Here is a 20,370-nt window from a genome sequence, read left to right as displayed (position 1 = left end):
ATCAATGATCATGAGGAAGGTGAGGGATCAGCCCAGAACTACCCGGCAGGACCTGGTCAATGACCTGAAGAGAGCTGGGACCACAGTCTCAAAGAAAACCATTAGTAATACACTACGCCGTCATGGATTAAAATCCTGCAGCGTACACAAGGTCCCCCTGCTCAAGCCAGCGCATGTCCAGGCCCGTCTGAAGTTTGCCAATGACCATCTGGATGATCCAGAGGAGGAATGGGAGAAGGTCATGTGGTCTGATGAGACAAAAATAGAGCTTTTTGGTCTAAACTCCACTCGCCGTGTTTGGAAGAAGAAGAAGGATGAGTACAACCTCAAGAACACCATCCCGACCATGAAGCATGGAAGTGGAAACATCATTCTTTGGGGATGCTTTTCTGCAAAGGGGACAGGACGACTGCACCGTATTGAGGGGAGGATGGATGGGGCCATGTATCGCGAGATCTTGGCCAACAACCTCCTTCCCTCAGTAAGAGCATTGAAGATGGGTCGTAGCTGGGTCTTCCAGCATGACAACGACCCGAAACACACAGCCAGGGCAACTAAGGAGTGGCTCCGTAAGAAGCATTTCAAGGTCCTGGAGTGGCCTAGCCAGTCTCCAGATCTGAACCCAATAGAAAATCTTTGGAGGGAGCTGAAAGTCCGTATTGCCCAGCGACAGCCCCGAAACCTGAAGGATCTGGAGAAGGTCTGTATGGAGGAGTGGGCCAAAATCCCTGCTGCAGTGTGTGCAAACCTGGTCAAGAACTACAGGAAACGTATGATCTCTGTAATTGCAAACAAAGGTTTCTGTACCAAATATTAAGTTCTGCTTTTCTGATGTATCAAATACTTATGTCATGGAATAAAATGCAAATTAATTACTTAAAAATCATACAATGTGATTTTCTGGATTTTTGTTTTAGATTCCGTCTCTCACAGTTGAAGTGTACCTATGATCAAAATTACAGACCTCTACATGCTTTGTAAGTAGGAAAACCTGCAAAATCGACAGTGTATCAAATACTTGTTCTCCCCACTGTATCTTCAGAGTTGGTACTGTTAGGTGACCTAAACTGGGACATGCTTAACACCCTGGCCGTCCTACAATCTACGCTAGATGTCCTCAATCTCACTAAAATTATCAAGGAACCTACCAAGTACAACCCTAAATCCGTAAACACGGGGTCCCTCATAGATATAATCCTGACCAACTTGCCCTCCAAATACACCTCTGCTGTCTTCAACCAGGATCTCAGCGATCACTCATTGCCTGCGTCCGTAATGGGTCCGCGGTCAAACGACCACCCCCATCACTGTCAAACGCTCCCTAAAATACTTCAGCGAGCAGGGATTTCTAATGGACCAGGCCCGGGTATTCTGGAAGGATATTGACCTCAACCCGTCAGTAGAGGTTGCCTGGTTGTTCTTTAAAAGTGCTTTCCTCACCATCTTAAATAAGCATGCCCCATTCAAAAAAAATTGAACTAAGAACAGATGTAGCCCCTGATTCACTCCTGACTTGACTGCCCTTGACCAGCACAAAAACATCCTGTGGCGTAGTACATTAGCATTGAAAAGCCTCTGCGATATCCAACTTTTCAGGGAAGTGAGGAACCAGTATACACAGTCAGGTTAGGAAAGGCTAGCTTTAAACAGAAATTTGCATCCTGTAGCACTAACTCCAAAAAGTTTTGCGACACTGTAAAGTCCATGGAGAATAAGAGCACCTCTTCCCAGCTGCCCACTGCACTGAGGCTAGGAAACACTGTCACCACCGATAAATCTACGATAATCGAGAATTTCAATAAGCATTTTTCTTTGGCCGGCCATGCTTTCCACCTGGCTAACCCTACCCCGGCCAACAGCTCTGCACCCCCCGCAGCAAACTGCCCAAGCCCCCCCCCCCCCCCCCCCCTCGCTTCTCCTTCACCCAAATCCAGATAGCTGATGTTCTGAAAGAGCTGCAAAATCTGGACCCCTACAAATCAGCTTGGCTAGACAATCTGGACCCTCTTTCTAAAATTATCTGCCGCAATTGTTGCAACCCCTATTACTAGCATGTTCAACCTCTCTTTTGTATCTGAGATCCCTAAAGATTGGAAAGCTGCCGCGGTCATCCCCCTCTTCAAAGGGGGAGATACTCTAGACCCAAACTGTTATAGACCTATATCCATACTGCCCTGCCTTTCTAAAATCTTCAAAAGCCAAGTTAATAAACAGATCACCGACCATTTCGAATCCCAACGTACCTTCTCCGCTATGCAATCTGGTTTCCGAGCTGAGCATGGGTGCACCTCAGCCACGCTCAAGGTCCAAAACGATATCATAACCGCCATCAATAAAAGACAGTACTGTTCAGCCGTCTTCATCGACCTGGCCACAGCTTTCAACTCTGTCAATCACCGCATTCTTATCGGCAGACTCATTAGCCTTGGTTTCTCAAATGACTGCCTCACCTGGTTCACCAACTACTTCTCAGATAGAGTTCAGTGTGTCAAATCGGAGGGCCCGAACCTCTGGCCGTCTCTATGGGCGTGCCACAAGGTTCAATTCTCGGGCCGACTCTTTTCTCTGTATATATCAATGATGTCGCTCTTGCTGCTGGTGATTCTCTGATCCGCCTCTATGCAGACGACAGCATTCTGTATACCTCTGGCCCTTCTTTGGACACTGTGTTAACAAACCTCCAAACGAGCTTCAATGCCATACAACACTCCATCCATGGCCTCCAACTGCTCTTAAACGCTAATAAAACTAAATGCATGCTCTTCAACCGATCGCTGTCCGCACCTGCCCTGCCCGCCCGTCTGGATGGTTCTGACTTAAAATATGTGGACAGCTACAAATACTTAGGTGTCTGGTTAGACTGTAAACTCTCCTTCTAGACTCACATTAAGCATATCCAATCCAATATTAAATCTAGAATCGGCTTCCTATTTTGCAACGAAGCTGACTATCCTACCGATCCTTGACTTCGGCGATGTCATTTACAAAATAGTCTCCAACACTCTACTCAGAAAATTGGATGTAGTCTATCACAGTACCATCTGCTTTGTCACTAAAGCCCCATATACTACCCACCACTGCGACCTGTATGCTCTCGTTGGCTGGCCCTTGCTACATATTCGTCGCCAAACCCGCTGAACATTTCTGTTGTCAGTATTACACTGTTTGTTGTGACAAAGATGATTTTATCGTAGACAACTCTCAACACCAGTATGTACAGTGGGGAGAACAAGTATTTGATACACTGCCGATTTTGCAGGTTTTCCTACTTACAAAGCATGTAGAGGTCTGTAGTTTTTATCATAGGTACACTTCAACTGTGAGAGAAAATCCAGAAAATCACATTGTATGATTTTTAAGTAATTCATTTGCATTTTATTGCATGACATAAGTATTTGATACATCAGAAAAGCAGAACTTAATATTTGGTACAGAAACCTTTGTTTGCAATTACAGAGATCATACGTTTCCTGTAGTTCTTGACCAGGTTTGCACACACTGCAGCAGGGATTTTGGCCCACTCCTCCATACAGACCTTATGTATGTATGGATGTATGTATGGATGTATGTATGGATGATGACAACTACTATAACATCCACCTTTCCCTTCAAGTAATCGTAGGAAAATCTGCCTGTTATCAAGATTGCCTTGAAAGCCCATCTTCTCGCATTCCAACAGTTGAGTCAGAGACAAGATTTGGTAGGATTTCCTTCATTACCTCAGTCCCTCTCATCCATGGTTATATTACATAAAACAACCAGTTGATTTAGCTGAGAGAAGAAAGCTAAATTTCAGCCCACCAATGGCAAAGAACAGTGAAGTGGTTCTGTCCCATTAGGCCCATAGTAAATCATATTCTATCCAGGCAGTGAACAGTCATATGGCATGTTAAATATTGACTGGGTACTTAGTTAGTGTGTCAAAGTCCTGAGGTCATAAAGTTTGTGTGGAGACATTTCAAGGGCCTGTTGTGTGTCAATATCCTCTCAAAGACATGGTCATAATGCATTGCCTGTTGATTAACAGCCAAGAAGAAAGACGACATGGGCAGAGAACCAGGGGCTCTTGTTTACACATTAATAACAATTTGCCATCTTTTCACTTCATTCTATTGATTGCATTTAAGTCATCTAAGGAGTACATTATATTATATACACAAAAGTAGGTGGACGACACCCCTTCAAATTAGTGGCTTTGGCTATTTCAGCCACACCTGTTGCTGGCAGGTGTATAAAAGCAATCACACAGCCATGCAATCTCCATAGACAAACATTAGCAGTAGAATGGCCTTACTGAAAAGCTCAGTGACTTTCAACGTGGCACTGTCATAGGATTCCACCTTTCCAACAAGTCAGTTTGTCAAAGTTCTGCCCTGCTAGAGCTGCCCCGACCAACTGTAACTGCTGTTATGGTGAAGTGGAAACATCTAGGAGCAACAATGGCTCAGCCGCGAAGTGATAGGCCACACAATCTCACAGAACAGAACCGCCAAGTGCTGAAGCGTGTAAAAATTGTCTGTCCTCTGTTGCAACACTCACTACAGAGTTCCGAACTGCCTCTGGAAGCAATATCAGCACAATAACTGTTTGTCGGGAGCTTCATGAAATGGGTTTCCATGGCCAAGCACCTGCACACAAGCCTAAGATCACCATGCTCAATGCCAAGCGTCGGCTGGAGTGGTGTAAAGCGCGCCTCCATTGGAAACGCGTTCTCTGGAAAAGCTTCAGCATCTGGCAGTCCGACGGACAAATCTGGGTTTGGCGGATGCCAGGAGAACGCTACCTGCCCAAATGCATAGCACCAACCGTAAAGTTTGGTGGATGAGGAATAATGGTCTGGGGCTGTTTTTCATGATTCAATCTAGGGCCCTTAGTTCCAGTGAAGGGAAATATTAACATTACAGCCTACAATGACATTGTAGACGATTCTGTACTTCCAACTTTGTGGCAACAGTTTAGGGAAGGTCCCTTTCCTGTTTCAGCATGACAATGCACCCGTGCTCAAAGCGAGGTCCATACAGAAATGGTTTGTTGAGATCGGTGTGGAAGAACTTTACTGGCCTGCACAGAGCCCTGACCTCAACCCCATCGAACACCTTTGGGATGAATTGGAACAATGTAATGTAATAAACTTACTTGTAGATTAAAAAAATATATATACTAAACATGTATGCCTGTGATTAAACATTTTGGATAACCTTTCTTCTTCCCTGGCCATTTACAATGATATACAATATTGTAAGTGAATTGGAGCAGGTGTGTGGGTGGAAGATTCTGGCTATTCAACCTACAAAATCTACAAAAGCAAACAATATACAGTAGGCTACTGCCCAGTTAAATATTTTTGTGTACCGTACATTAACCTCCACAATGCTGTTTATTTTTAAAGGTTGGTCATTGTCTTCAAGTGTGCAGGTGTTTTGGATGGTTGTCTAGTTATTCTTCCCGCATGACCTGGCAGAGATGATCACTAGGGTGTTAGGGAGATTGCCATGCAATAACAGTCCAAACAGAAAAACTTTAAATTAAAACATGGTTATAAAATGTATCTGTTTTCATAGACATTTTATACTTCCTTCTCAGAGTTAGCCACAATACCATATACTGTGTTTCAATCTCACAGAAGTGATCATAATGCAAATTCTACTCCTAAAAGCAGATGTGCATAAACATTACATTTTAGTATTGTCACAACAAAATTCCTTGTAAAGATGTTTTACAGAAGTAAGCTGTTTTTTTAGGAAGGTAAAGTGCCATGTAGGCTAATCATTGCATGTAAAGTAATGATTACACTTTTTGCAATTCAGTATTTGAACTCCTATTCTCAGCAAAATTGTTGTCAACATGTATTTATTTCCTGATTTTTCATATAGATCTCCTCAAATAGCAAGTACATTTACACATACCCAGAATGTGCCTTAGTGGGAAGATGCTGCCAGCAATGGACAATATACACTGCTCAAAAAAATAAAGGGAACACTTAAACAACACAATGTAACTCCAAGTCAATCACACTTCTGTGAAATCAAACTGTCCACTTAGGAAGCAACACTGATTGACAATACATTTCACATGCTGTTGTGCAAATGGAATAGACAACAGGTGGAAATGATAGGCATTTAGCAAGACACCCCCAATAAAGGAGTGGTTCTGCAGGTGGTGACCACAGACCACTTCTCAGTTCCTATGCTTCCTGGCTGATGTTTTGGTTACTTTTGAATGCTGGCGGTGCTTTCACTCTAGTGGTAGCATGAGACGGAGTCTACAACCCACACAAGTGGCTCAGGTAGTGCAGCTCATCCAGGATGGCACATCAATGCGAGCTGTGGCAAGAAGGTTTGCTGTGTCTGTCAGCGTAGTGTCCAGAGCATGGAGGCGCTACCAGGAGACAGGCCAGTACATCAGGAGACGTGGAGGAGGCCGTAGGAGGGCAACAACCCAGCAGCAGGACCGCTACCTCCGCCTTTGTGCAAGGAGGAGCAGGGGGAGCACTGCCAGAGCCTTGCAAAATGACCTCCAGGAGGCCACAAATGTGCATGTGTCTGCTCAAACGGTCAGAAACAGACTCCATGAGGGTGGTATGAGGGCCCGACGTCCACAGGTGGGGGTTGTGCTTACAGCCCAACACCGTGCAGGACGTTTGGCATTTGCCAGAGAACACCAAGAGTGGCAAATTCGCCACTGGCGCCCTATGCTCTTCACAGATGAAAGCAGGATCACACTGAGCACATGTGACAGACGTGACAGAGTCTGGAGACGCCGTGGAGAACGTTCTGCTGCCTGCAACATCCTCCAGCATGACCGGTTTGGCGGTGGGTCAGTCATGGTGTGGGGTGGCATTTCTTTGGGGGGCCGCACAGCCCTCCATGTGCTCGCCAGAGGTAGCCTGACTGCCATTAGGTACCGAGATGAGATCCTCAGACCCCTTGTGAGACCATATGCTGGTGCGGTTGGCCCTGGGTTCCTCCTAATGCAAGACAATGCTAGACCTCATGTGGCTGGAGTGTGTCAGCAGTTCCTGCAAGAGGAAGGCATTGATGCTATGGACTGGCCCGCCCGTTCCCCAGACCTGAATCCAATTGAGCACATCTGGGACATCATGTCTCGCTCCATCCACCAACGCCACGTTGCACCACAGACTGTCCAGGTCTGGGAGGAGATCCCTCAGGAGACCATCCGCCACCTCATCAGGAGCATGCCCAGGCGTTGTAGGTAGGTCATACAGGCACGTGGAGGCCACACACACACTACTGAGCCTCATTTTGACTTGTTTTAAGGACATTACATCAAAGTTGGATCAGCCTGTAGTGTGGTTTTCCACTTTAATTTTGAGTGTGACTCCAAATCCAGACCTCCATGGGTTGATAAATTTGATTTCCATTGATAGTTTTTGTGTGATTTTGTTGTCAGCACATTCAACTATGTAAAGCAAAAAGTATTAATAAGAATATTTCATTCATTCAGATCTAGGATGTGTTATTTTAGTGTTCCCTTTATTTTTTTGAGCAGTGTATAAACAGGATACATAGACATCATACAGAATATACAATATCAGAACAGTAAACATTAAACTCTGGAGTATAGGCTGATTGCAGTGCGAATATACAGAGGGGATATATCTATAAGCTGAGGGAGGGATACTGCCATGGCAAATATATACAGTGTTGTACATAGTGCAAGTGCAGTATAGTGTAGATTAGTATTTGAAGTCATTGATGACAGGGTGCAGTATTCGGTCTAGGCCTGGACCAGGAAATCACAATGTTATTTATGTTAGTGTTACAGCTTAAATAATTGAACCACCCTACAAGTCATGCTGTGCGCACAAGCTAAGGTGTGGTCATGGCTGTTCATTACCAGGAGCAAAGGGAGAAATGGACTGAGTTAGAGGGAGAGAGAGAAAAAAGAAAGGACGCTGAATCAGTGTTCGAAAGCAACGGTTGAACTAATCCAAGGTAAGTCTGGAAAACAGTACCTGAAATTAATCTGCTGTCAAAAAAAACAGTTATACAAGGCTTTGCTGTACATTTGTATAACTTTTTTGTTAATAAATGTTAAACTGTGGCTAAAATGTTTTTAGAATTTACTTCAAAACTTTTTCAGATTTGATCTTATCAGTACACTGAAAGTGGTGTCGACATGAACAATAACCAGGTAACTTCAGTTGTATATCTCTGATTTGATTTTGGTTTTCCCTATGGGAAAAGGGCAGCCACGTACATTGTTCATACCAGTCATTGATGTTTTGTGGTAATTACAATACTGGTGTAATGTGTATGTTCATTATACCATGGAAAAACCGCTCCAATTTATCAAATACTTTATGGATTTCCATCATTGTAGTTAAACGGAAAACCATTATCCTTCTCTCCGCTTTCTCCAGACACCAGGTCCCCAGTATGTGAACCATGGGTTTCAACAAGGGGAGGGAAGACCCCCTCCATACGCCTCTGCCCCAAAGATGCACAATGTCCCCCCCTCTATTTGTCCTCAGTACGCTCCCCAGTACGCTCCCAAGACCATCAATACCCACCACACGGTTACGCCTGGACTACCACACCCAGTCCCAGAACAAAAAGGTACACTACTTACCTTTCTACTGATATTCCTCTGTTGATAAACATCAGATGCCACACTTAAATGCAAAACAAGCCTTGCCAATGGTCAAATTCTATGTGATTATCTAGGTCTAGGGTTGAGAGTCCTTTCATGGTAAAAAGTAGAGCAAAAAGTGTTATTGTTTGTATTTTGAGTGTTATTTTCTTTCTGCTCTCTTTCAGTGGTGAAGAAAAGTCACTGTAAATGTATTGTGGCCTCTATCCTCAGTGTCTTAGTTTTCCTTGGGGCAACAGGAGCGTTGGTTTGGTATTTCCGTACGTACAGTACACAGAATCCTCATACATTAACTGTTTCTTAATTGATGCTTTGGTTGACATAAGCTGACATTAATATTAATAATGTTGAAATGATTTATGCTTTCTATGCCACTGCTTGCTACACAGTGGGAAAAGACTAGTTGACATTGTATCTAGAGGCTAAGGAAAATTACCATGTAGTTCTTATTCAGTAATTTAAAAGGACGGCAAGTGTAACCTTATAGTCATGGTCTCGTGTGTGTGTGTGTGTCCAGTGTCCAACCAGTGTGTGTTGGGGAGGTGCTGTAGGCAGGGAGGTGTGTATCTGAGTGCATCCAAGTGGTGTGATGGCATCAGAGACTGTCCAGGAGGAGAGGACGAGACACAGTGCCGTAAGTCTCCACTCAATCATTTTTGGTTTATCATTACAGTAGACTGTTGATCCCTCAGATCTTTGGCTTTTTCTTTGCAACTCTGCCTAGAAGGCCAGCATCCCGGAGTCGCCTCTTCACTGTTGACGTTGAGACTGATGTTTTGCGTGTACTATTTATTGAAGCTGCCAGTTGAGGACCTGTGAGGCATCTGTCCTGTTAATATTATGTCTCCAGAGAAACCTGGATTCAAATATATATATATATATATATTTTTAACGTTTGTCCTAGAATAATTACTTTTCGTGGAATACACACCAGTAAAGCTCTCTATGTAGATTCAGAGCCTATCGGAGTTCTGTATTGCAGTTCTGTCAAGTATTTATACTATTGGCAGACTTTGTATACTATTGGAAGATTTTTGTATGCACAAACATAAGGTAATTTTGGTCTTGTACACGGTCATATGATACATGGTACAGAAAAGTACAATCTTAGGAGAGTACATGGGGAGCTATATCTCGGCAGAGGATCTGTCTATCTGGACAGAAACACTGATACAGGCTCCCTCCACCCTCTGGTGGTATGGATAACTTGTTATTATGTCTCCAGAGAAACCTAGATTCAAATAAAGGTCCTATCTATCAAATTACTGTAGGCGGAATTGGGTGTTTTTGTCTGGAAGAAATGTGCTTAAGTTTGATTTGATGCGGTGTCTAGGAACACTCTGTTAGAATTCATGTAGATATGGGGGTTGTTCACTCTTTTCTTCATCTACAAGTCTGATTTTTTTATATGATTTGTGCCCAAACCCCATCCCACCCAATTTGAACACTATTCGTCAATCAATTGCAATATCTACTTTCTTCTACCAGTGCGCCTCTATGGGTCTGGTTCTGTGCTGCAGAGTTACTCATCAGACAGTCAGACGTGGAAGCCAGTGTGTGCTGATGACTGGAATGACAACTTTGGCAGGGCCACCTGTAAAAAGATGGGATACAGCAGGTGGGTCACCATGAGAAATAGGATCACATACGTGTCATATGAGTATCTGTAATTGTAATTGTAACTGTAATCACAGTTCCCACTGTGACTATTAAAACCTACCCAAACCAGAAACCGTGGATAGATGACAACGGTCACCCAAAACTGAAAGTGCAAGCCACCGCATTTAACCATGGTAAGGTGACTGGAAATATGGTTGAATACAAACAAAGTAGTTATTTCCTCCATAAGGCAATCAAACAGGCAAAACGTCAGTACAGAGACAAAAGAGTCGTAATTCAACAACTCAGACAAAAGACGTATGTGGCAGGGTCTACAGACAATCACAGATTACAAAGGGAAAACCAGCTATGTCGCCCCGTAGCACTCACTTCTGTCCTCATGAAGTGCTTTGAGAGGCTAGTTAAGGATCATATTACTTCTACCTTACCTGACACCCTAGACCCACTTCAATAGATCCACAGACGATGCCATCGCAATGCACACTGCCCTATCCCATCTGAACAAGAGGAATACCTCTTTAAGAATGCTGTTCATTGACTATAGCTCAGCCTTCAACCCCATAGTACCCTCCAAGTTCATCGTTAAGCTCCGGGGCCCTGGGTCTGAACCCAGCAACAGTGCCTATTCAAACTCAGGAGGCTGAAGAAATGTGGCTTGGCTCGTAAGACCCTAACAAACTTTTACAGATGCACAATTGAGAGCATCCTGTCCGGCTGTATCACCGCCTGGTATGGCAACTGCACCGCCCGCAACCGCAGGGCTCTCCAGAGGGTGGTGCGGTCTGCTCTCTAGGACACCTACAGCACCCGATGTCACAGGAAGGCCAAAAAGATAATCAAGGAAATCCACCACCTGAGCCACGGCCTGTTCACGCCACTATCATCCAGAAGGCGAGGTCAGTACAGGTGCATCAAAGCTGGGACCGAGAGACTGGAAAACAACTTCTATCTCAAGGCCATCAGACTGTTAACTAGCCATCACTAGCCAGCTACAACCTTGTTACTCAACCCTGCACCTTAGAGGATACTACCCTATATACATAGGCAAGGAATCACTGGCCACTTTAATAATGTTTACATACTGCTTTATTCGTCTCATATGTACATACTGTATTCTATTCTACTGTATTTTACTCAATGCCACTCAGACATTGCTCGTCCTAATATTTATGTATTTCTTAACTCCATTTTTTTACTTTTAGATTTGTGTGTATTGTTGTGTGTTGTTAGATACTACTGCACTGTTGGAGATAGGAACACAAGCATTTTGCTACACCCGCAATAACATCTGCTAAATATGTGTAGGTGACCAATACGATTTGATTTGGTAAACTCTGTACCGTACATATAATGTGCATAACATAAGGGCTATTTAAGTGGCATGTACTGACCAGGTCTATCTCTGCTTCCAAGTGGGTCCTATGTTCGGTCCTCACAAAGAAACCCAGGCTCCTTGGCTTCTGAGGGCTATTTGAAGCTGTCTAGCTTTGACCACCAATCCCTTCTACAGAGGCAGCTAACTAGAAGGTGAGTTTAACATGAATGCACTTTCTTATTCTATCAAAACAAACAAAATGTTGTCTATACAGATTGTTTTTGAGTGGTGAACAATACATACAAAATGGAGTTCAAGTACAGAATTGTTTCCATAAACTTTTGTGATGTCACTTCTGCCTGCAGTCCCTACTGCTCAGCACAAGCAGTCTCCCTGCAGTGTATTGGTAAGCCATTACTTTACTCTTCCACTAATTCTCAGTACAGGCTCAGATTACCTTCAGGTTAGAGATTATAGAAACACATTCAGGGGAACAAATCTCAAGTCACATGATCACTGTTACATTTACATTTGTTATTGCTAGGCAGGAAATTAAGTGATGCGGGCCATAAACTGTTCCTTCTCCATTAATGTGACCTGACCTCAACCCTCTTTCTCACTAAACCACATCTCTCCACCCTTATCAATGCCTGCTTTGTGATTGCCCTTCCTTTACTCAAAACATTCCCCATACAGATAACCATTAACTTCTGGTGTACAAACTAGACTATGGCACTCAATATTTCAATATGATAATCTCCAACATTTCAAGTTCAGAACTCAGAGTCACTTACAGTAGTGAGTGAAAACATTTTCATACTTTCCCCCCCGTGGGAATCAAACCCACAACCCTGGTGTTGTAAGCACCATGCTCTACCAACTGAGCCACATGGGACCGTGTTTAGACTGGTTTACTACTGTGATCTACATCTTGACTAGGGACGTTGGCAATGGCGGTCAGTGCTAAGTGTTAAGATGAGGGAGGATGATGTTTTTTTCATGAGCATGGCCTTATTTCTATTACAGCATATCAAATGACTCTCATTCATATTCCATTCACTCAGTTCAATGTCATTCAGTGATAGGTTTAGGCTACTACATGATACTCAAATTTTCCCTATACCCATCATGAGGTTGCTACAACCTAGCCTATGAATGAAAGTTTACAACGTAGGTGCACACAGGTCGAGAGACACATTTGAGGTGACAGACAGTGACATATGGACTTTTGCTTGCATCTATCTGATATAGGGTGTAATCACTAGTCCAACAGTTGCAAACAAGAGTTTCTATTGGTCTAAATCAGGTATGTTTATCCCCATTTTGTTCCGTTTGCTTCCATTTAAGAAACGTTTTTCAACAGAATTGGCGGAATGAACACACCCCTGATCACGTGTAAACACAGTTCACTTTCATGGCAGCCATGTCCTATGCACTCTCCTTCTCTCACCACTTCCCTTCGCTTGAAACACATCAGCTGTATGTGACCAGGCGAAATAACATTTCCAAGCCAAACCGCTACACAAAGCCTACATCATTGTCACCATATTACTTAAAGTAACGTCATAGTCAGCATAGCTAATAGAACTAACAAGTTAGTAAACCCGCTAAAATCATGCAGTATCGTTACAGTGTACAGTCAGTAAGTAGGTACACCGGCTGACCCCGGTGGCAATAAATGAGTAATACCAAAAGCTTACCTTGACTTGGAAGAGTTCCAGTTTTGTGTTTGGAAAGTCATAGCCAGCTAGCTAACATAGCATACCTCTGTTTGAGCAGGGTGTTTCAGTAGGCTAAACTAGTTAGCTGCATTTGCTAGCTAAGTAAGTGAAACTGAACATCTCTCTCTCTCTATTTCTCTCCTGCTTCTCCTTCATTTTGGAAGAAAATAATTTGTTCAAAACTATTAAACTATTGTCTTATCTCTCTTTGAGTCAACTACTCACCACATTTTATACACTGCAGTGCTAGTTATAGCTATTGCTTTCAGTACTAGATTAATTCTCTGGTCCTTTGATTGGGGGACAACATATCAGTTCATGCTGCAAGAGCTCTGATTGGCTGGCGGACATCCTCCAGAAGTTGTCATAATTGCTGTATAAATCTATGGAAGCGGGGTGAGAACCATGAGCCTCCTAGGTTTTGTACTGAAGTCAATGTACCCAGAGGAGATGGTGCTACCTCACAGAGTGCTGTTGAGGCTACTGTAGACCTTCTTTGAAAAATAGTGTGTTTAAATCAGTTATTTGGTGACGTGATTATATTTAGTGTAGTTTTATCAAATCAAATCAAATGTATTTATATAGCCCTTCGTACATCAGCTGATATCTCAAAGTGCTGTACAGAAACCCAGCCTAAAACCCCAAACAGCAAGCAATGCAGGTGTAGAAGCACATTTTATCTAAATAGGATACATTTTTAAATGTTTTACAATTAAACATTTTATGAAATTCACTGAAGAGGATGGTCCTCCTCTGAGGAGCCTCCACCAGACTTTGGGGTTGGCTATGGAAACATAGGGATGCTATATCGTTTCTATATAATACATAGCCACTTTATCCACCACAGATGTAAACCCTGTTGTGTTCATCTTGAGCCAGACTGGCCATGCAGCTCTCTTTGCCCTACAAAGTTAGTCTTTGAAATGAGTGTGTTGGATTGCACTCTGTAATGTTTCTCTATTGGTTGTTGTCTTGCTTCCAGACTGTGGTGTCAGTATAGCAGCTCCTTGGAGCCGAATCGTAGGGGGGGATATAGCAGTGAGCGGGGCCTGGCCATGGCAGGTCAGTCTGCACGCCAGGGGCCAGCACCTGTGTGGAGGCTCCATCATCAGCCCTGAGTGGATCCTCACTGCCGCCCACTGCGTAGAAACGTGAGTTTAACTGCAACTTATTTAAAGGGAATAAAAACATGTTTTATTAGCCATTTCAATTTTAAAAGCATACGTTTCACACCAAACATCATCTGTTCCTCTCAAAGGAGTTTTTGGCAATGAAGCAGAGGAGGATGGTACTCTTCAAAATGTTACAATATAATAAAAACAAACAAAAGAAAAACCATAAAACTATTCAAAGCATCCTTGTGAATTAAACAACACTATACTATAGCATGATTGTGTGGTGGCAGCATGACAACCATGAAAAAGCATAGATCCCCTGAGGACATACTGTTGTCTGTTTTCTCTCTCATTGTGTACGGTAGGCTATCAGGGCCCAGTCAGTGGACGGTGTATGCTGGCTATCTGGCCTTGACCCAGATGGATTTTGCCACTGGGAATTCAGTGGGACACATAATCTCTCATGAAAAGTACGACAAGCAGACTAGTGATAATGACATCGCTCTTATGAAACTCAGCACACCCCTCACTATGTCAAGTAAGTCCGTGTTCCATTTCAGACATTTGAAAAAGCATGATCCAATAGAAAATCCCTTTTAGGGTTTGGAAAAAGAAGAGTATCATGTGCATTGTCACAAATGGATAGTAAAGTTGCATTCTACCTTTTCATTTTTGTGAAGGAATCCTAATCCTTTTTAATATGTTCATGTTTTGGAAGTCATATTAGAATCGTACAACACTCCAAGCCAGTCTTAAGTCAGATTCACAGTTGATATTCAAAACAAATCAAATTGTATTTGTAAACAACAGGTGTAGACTAACAGTGAAATGCTTACTTACAGGCCCTTCCCAACAATGCAGAGAAAAAAAAAGAGAAATAATTGAAAAATAAAAACACAAGGAATAAATACACAGTGAGTAGCGATAACTTGGCTATGTACACAGGGTACCAGTACCGAGTCGATGTGTAGGGGTTTGAGGTAGATATATACATATACTGTAGGTAGGGATAAAGTGACTAGGCAACGGGATAGATTATAAATAGTAACAGCAGTGTATGTGATGAGTCAAATGAGTTAGTGCAAAAATGGGCAATGCAGATAGTCTGGGTAGCTATTGGTAGCTAACTCTTTAACTAAATATGTAGCAGTCTTATGGTTTGGGGGTAGAAGCTGTTCAGGGTCTCCCTGTTGGTTCCAGACTTGGTGCATCGGTACCACGTGCCATGTGGTAGAAGAGAGAACAGTCTATGACTTGGGTGGCTGGAGTCTTTGACAATTTTTAGGGCCTTCCTATGACACCGCCTGGTATAGCCACCTTCTGAGTGCCAACTATGGTGTTATGTTGCAGATACGGTAAGACCAGTCTGTCTGCCCAATGTCGGTGTGAATCTGACTCCCCAGCGAGAAGCCTGGATCTCTGGATGGGGGTCCATTAGGAGTGGTGGTAAGACAACTCTTATTACAGGACCAATGACTGTCATTATTAAACACAAGTCATCAAGCCAAAGGTTTTATGACTAAAAGTGATTGATATTTTTAAGATTTAAAGAATAAAATTAATTTGTTGTAATGAAGCCGTATGATTGACTTATGATTGCTAACCATTTTTATGGCTCCAGGGTCGTCGTCGGGATACCTGCGTCAGGCCCAGATCACCATGTACAGCAGAGAGACATGTAATGCATCGTTGGTGTATAATGGACTTGTAACCGCCTCTATGATCTGTGCTGGGACACTGGCAGGAGGAGTGGACTCATGTCAGGTCAGATTCACACATAGAACCACACACATGTGCAGCACATACTGTAGGCTATATAATCTTTATTCAGGGGAAGACTTTGTGGTTTTAGGGTTTTTTACTTTTTACTTGCTGCATGTATTCTTTATTATTTGATTGAGTATGACAATGTTTTGTTGGATAAGTTGTTTTCTGATTGTGTTATTGTAACCGGTGTGAAATGGCTAGCTAGTTAGTGGGGTGCATGCTAATAGCGTTTCAATCGGTGACATCACTTGTTCTGAGACCTTGAAGTAGTAGTTTCCCTTGCTCTGCAAGGGCCGCGGCTTTTGTGGAGCGATAGGTAACGATGCTTCTAGGGTGTCAGTTGTTGATGTGTGCAGAGGATCTCTGGTTTGAACCCAGGTAGGGGTGAGGAGAGGGACAGAAGCAAAACTGTTACATTGATGCTGTTGACCCGGCTCACTGGTTGCTGGCGAAAAGGAGGAGGTCAAAAGGGGGGTGAGTGTAAACGGTGTGAAATGGCTAGCTAGTTAGCGGGGTGCGCGCTAATAGCGTTTCAAATGGAGACATCAGTTGCTCTGAGACCTTGAAGTAGTTGTTTCCCTTGCTCTGCAAGGGCCACAGATTTGTGGAGCAATAGGTAACGATGCTTCTAGGGTGTCAGTTGTTGATGTGTGCAGAGGGTCCCTAGTTCGAGCCCAGGTTGGGGTGGGGAGGGACGGAAGCAATACTGTGTTACATTATGATAGATCGGATAGTGATATAGTGAAGTATACTCATGTTTTTGAAGGTACAATGCAATCGGAAAGTATTCAGACCCCTTCACTTTTCCACATTATGTTAAGTTACAGCCTTATTCTAAAATTAATTAAATTGTTTTTCCCCCTCATCAATCTACACACAATACCCCACAATGAGAAAGCAAAAACGGGTTTTTAGATATTTTAGCAAATGTATATAAAAAAATATAATCATAATCAAATTTACATACGTTTTCAGACCGTTTACTCAGTACTTTGCTGAAGCACCTTTGGCAGCGATTACAGCCTCAAGTCTTCTTGGGTATGATACTACAAGCTTGGCACACCTCTATTTGAGCAGATCCTCTCAAACTCTGTCAGGTTGGATGGGGAGCGTCGCTGCACAGCTATTTTCAGGTCTCTCCAGAGTCCGGTCTCTGGCTGGGCCACTAAAGGACATCCAGAAACTTGTACCGAAGCCACTCCTGCATTGTCTTGGCTGTGTGCTTAGGGTCATTGTCCTGTTGGAAGGTGAACCATCACCCCAGTCTGAGGTCCTGAGCACTCTGGAGCAGGTTTTCATCAAGGATCTCTCTGTACTTTGCTCCGTTCATCTTTCCCTCGATCCTGACTAGTCTCCCAGTCCTTACCGCTAAAAAACATCCCCACAGCATGATGCTGCCACCACCTGACACCATGCTTCACAGTACAGATGGTGTCAGGTTTCCTCCAGGCGTGACACTTGGCATTCAGTTCTTTAAGTCCTTTAGGTGCTTTTTTGGCAAACTCCAAGTAGACTGTCATGTGCCTTTTCCTGAGGAGTGGCTTCCGTCTGGCCACTCTACCATGAAAGCCTGATTTGGTGGAGTGCTGCAGCGATGGTTGTCCTTCTGGAAGGTTTTCCAATCTCCACAGAGGTACTCTGGAGCTCTGTCAGAGTGACCATCGGGTTCTTGGTCACCTCCCTGACCAAGGCCCTTCTCCCCCAATTGCTCAGTTTGGCAGGGTGGCCAGCTCTAGGAAGAGTCTTCTTCCATTTAAGAATGATGGAGGCCACTGTGTTCTTCGGGACCTTCAATGCTGCTGAAATGTTTTGGTACCCTTCCCCAGATCTATGCCTCGACACAATCCTGTCTCGGAGCTCTACGGACAATTCCTTCGACCTCATGGCTTTCTTTTTGCTCTGACATGCACTGTCAACTGTGGGACCTTTATAGACAGGTGTTTGCCTTTCGAAATCATGTCAAATCAATTGAATTTACCACAGGTGGACTCCAATCAAGTTGTAGAAACATCTCAAGGATGATCAATGGAAACAAGAAACAGAAGTCTCATATTAAAGGGTCAAATGTAAATAATAGTTATGTAAATAAGGTTTCTGTTTTTTTACATTTAATACATTTGCTGAAATTTCTAAAAAACTGTTTTTGCTTTGTCATTATGGGATATTGTGTGTAGATTGATGAGGATTTTTTTTTTTATATACATTTTAGAATAAGGCTGTAATATAACAAAATGTGGAAAAAGTTAAGTGGTCTGAATACTTTTATTTTATATTGTATTTATTTATTTAACCTTTTATTCAACAAGGCAAGTCAGTTAAGAACACATTTTTATATACAATGATGGCCTACCAAAAGGCCTCCTGCGGGGACGGGGGCTAGAATTAAAAATAAAAATATAGGACATAACACACATCACGACAAGAGAGACACCACAACACTACATAAAGAGAGACCTAAGAATGGCAGCAACACATGACAACAACATGGTAGCAACACAATATGGTAGCAGCACAAAACATGGTACAAACACTATTGGGCACAGACAACAGCACAAAGGCTGGAAGGTAGAGACAACATCACGCAAAGCAGCCACAACTGTCAGCAAGAGTGTCCATGATTGAGTCTTTGAAAGGAAGAGATGGAGATAAAACTGTTCAGTTTGAGTGTTTTTTGCAGCTCGTTCCAGTCGCTAGCTGCAGTGAACTGAAAACAGGAGCGACCCAGGGATGTGTGTGCTTTGGGGACCTTTAACAGAATGTGACTGGCAGAACAGGTGTTGTATGTGGAGGATGAGGGCTGTAGTAGGTTTATCAGTTAGTGAGCGCTAAGAGGGTTTTATAAATAAGCATCAACCAGTGGGTCTTGCGACTGGTATACAGAGATGACCAGTTTACAGAGTAGTATAGAGTGCAGTGATGTGTCCAATAAGGAGTATTGGTGGCAAATCTGATGAAGTTGACTATACTTTCCGAATGCACAGTATTAAAGTTATAGTCCCATTAGGTAATGCTAACATAGAAGGGGGTGGGGGGGGGCGGGTAACTTTTTGTGTTTTGCAGGGGGACAGTGGAGGACCAATGGTGGCCAAGGAGGGTTCAGTATGGTGGCTGGTAGGGGACACTAGCTGGGGTATAGGTTGTGCCCTGAGGAACAAACCAGGAATCTACGGCAATGTCACCCACTTCCTCCCCTGGATATATGAACAAATGCAGGTAGGTACTAACAGTAGGACAATGATAACAGAAAGTTAATTATTGTAAGAAAAGTTAGGCAAGGGGGATATATACATTTCTTAATTTTTTTTACATAAAAAATAAATAAATCACTGAGTCACCAATCAGTGCAGCATATATAGGACAAATAAAATTAAGATTATTACTTTAAAACATGTTTTATACATTTTGAATTTCCTTGCAGAAGAATTGATGGAGATGCCAATGAAGACTCACCCTGTTGCTTATCAAATTCACCTGTTTGAATACATTACTTGTACACTGCTTTCAGATATTTTTTGGTGCCTGTTGACTTATAATATTTAAGTTTTCAGGGAATATCTATTTGACATTTTTTTATTAAGATATTTTTATCATGTTGAGGGAAGGTATGCAGGAATTGTCATTTTGAAAGGGAGTACTGTACTCTGCATACTTGCACACACATAAATCCATGTTTTGGTCACCTTTTTTGTTTTACATGATCAGAGCCTTTTCTAATTTTTATGAACCTGTGTATGATAATATCAAGTATTAATCGACAAAAAATAAAGTGTTATGTTTTTATGTACATTAAATAATTTTGCAGTGTTTATTAATTAAAACAAATGTGTTAGAGTGAGTCAGACACTGATACATGTACACTTGCACATTCAATACAGCCAGCCCAGGTGAAAACAATGAATACATACAGTACCAGTCAAAAGTTTGGACACAACTACTCATTCAAGGGTTTTTCTTTATTTTTACTATTTTCTACATTGTAGAATAATACTGAAGACATCAAAACTATAAAATAACACATATGGAATCACGTAGTAACCCAAAAAATGTCCACCCTTTGCCTTGATGACAGCTTTGCACACTCTTGGCATTCTCTCAACCAGCTTCATGTCACCTGGAATGCATTTAAATTAACAGGTGTGCCTTGTTAAATGTTAATTTGTGGAATTTCTTTCCTTCTCAATGCTTTTGAGCCAGTGTTGTGACAAGGTAGGGATGGTAT

General features: G+C 42.7%; 1 protein-coding gene across 1 annotated transcript; it reads left to right on the top strand.

Annotated features, from left to right (window-relative positions):
• Window positions 1-7,749: 7,749 nt before the first annotated feature.
• On the top strand, window positions 7,750-20,054 carry LOC139537407 (transmembrane protease serine 2-like). Its single transcript, XM_071338657.1, has 14 exons — window positions 7,750-7,955; window positions 8,104-8,154; window positions 8,384-8,579; window positions 8,781-8,873; window positions 9,131-9,247; window positions 10,102-10,231; window positions 11,647-11,760; window positions 11,914-11,954; window positions 14,252-14,420; window positions 14,750-14,922; window positions 15,735-15,830; window positions 16,006-16,148; window positions 19,212-19,364; window positions 19,570-20,054. Exons 2-14 carry the CDS (start codon window positions 8,140-8,142, stop codon window positions 19,576-19,578), a joined length of 1,449 nt encoding a protein of 482 aa, XP_071194758.1. The 5' UTR covers window positions 7,750-7,955; window positions 8,104-8,139; the 3' UTR covers window positions 19,579-20,054.
• The last annotated feature ends 316 nt before the right edge of the window (window positions 20,055-20,370 follow it).

Source organism: Salvelinus alpinus, chromosome 13 (genome assembly GCF_045679555.1).
Source record: "Salvelinus alpinus chromosome 13, SLU_Salpinus.1, whole genome shotgun sequence".
NCBI classification, from domain to species: Eukaryota; Metazoa; Chordata; class Actinopteri; order Salmoniformes; family Salmonidae; genus Salvelinus; species Salvelinus alpinus.
The sequence above is the reverse complement of the archived record's forward strand: the minus strand, read 5'-3'. Positions and strand labels throughout refer to the sequence as shown.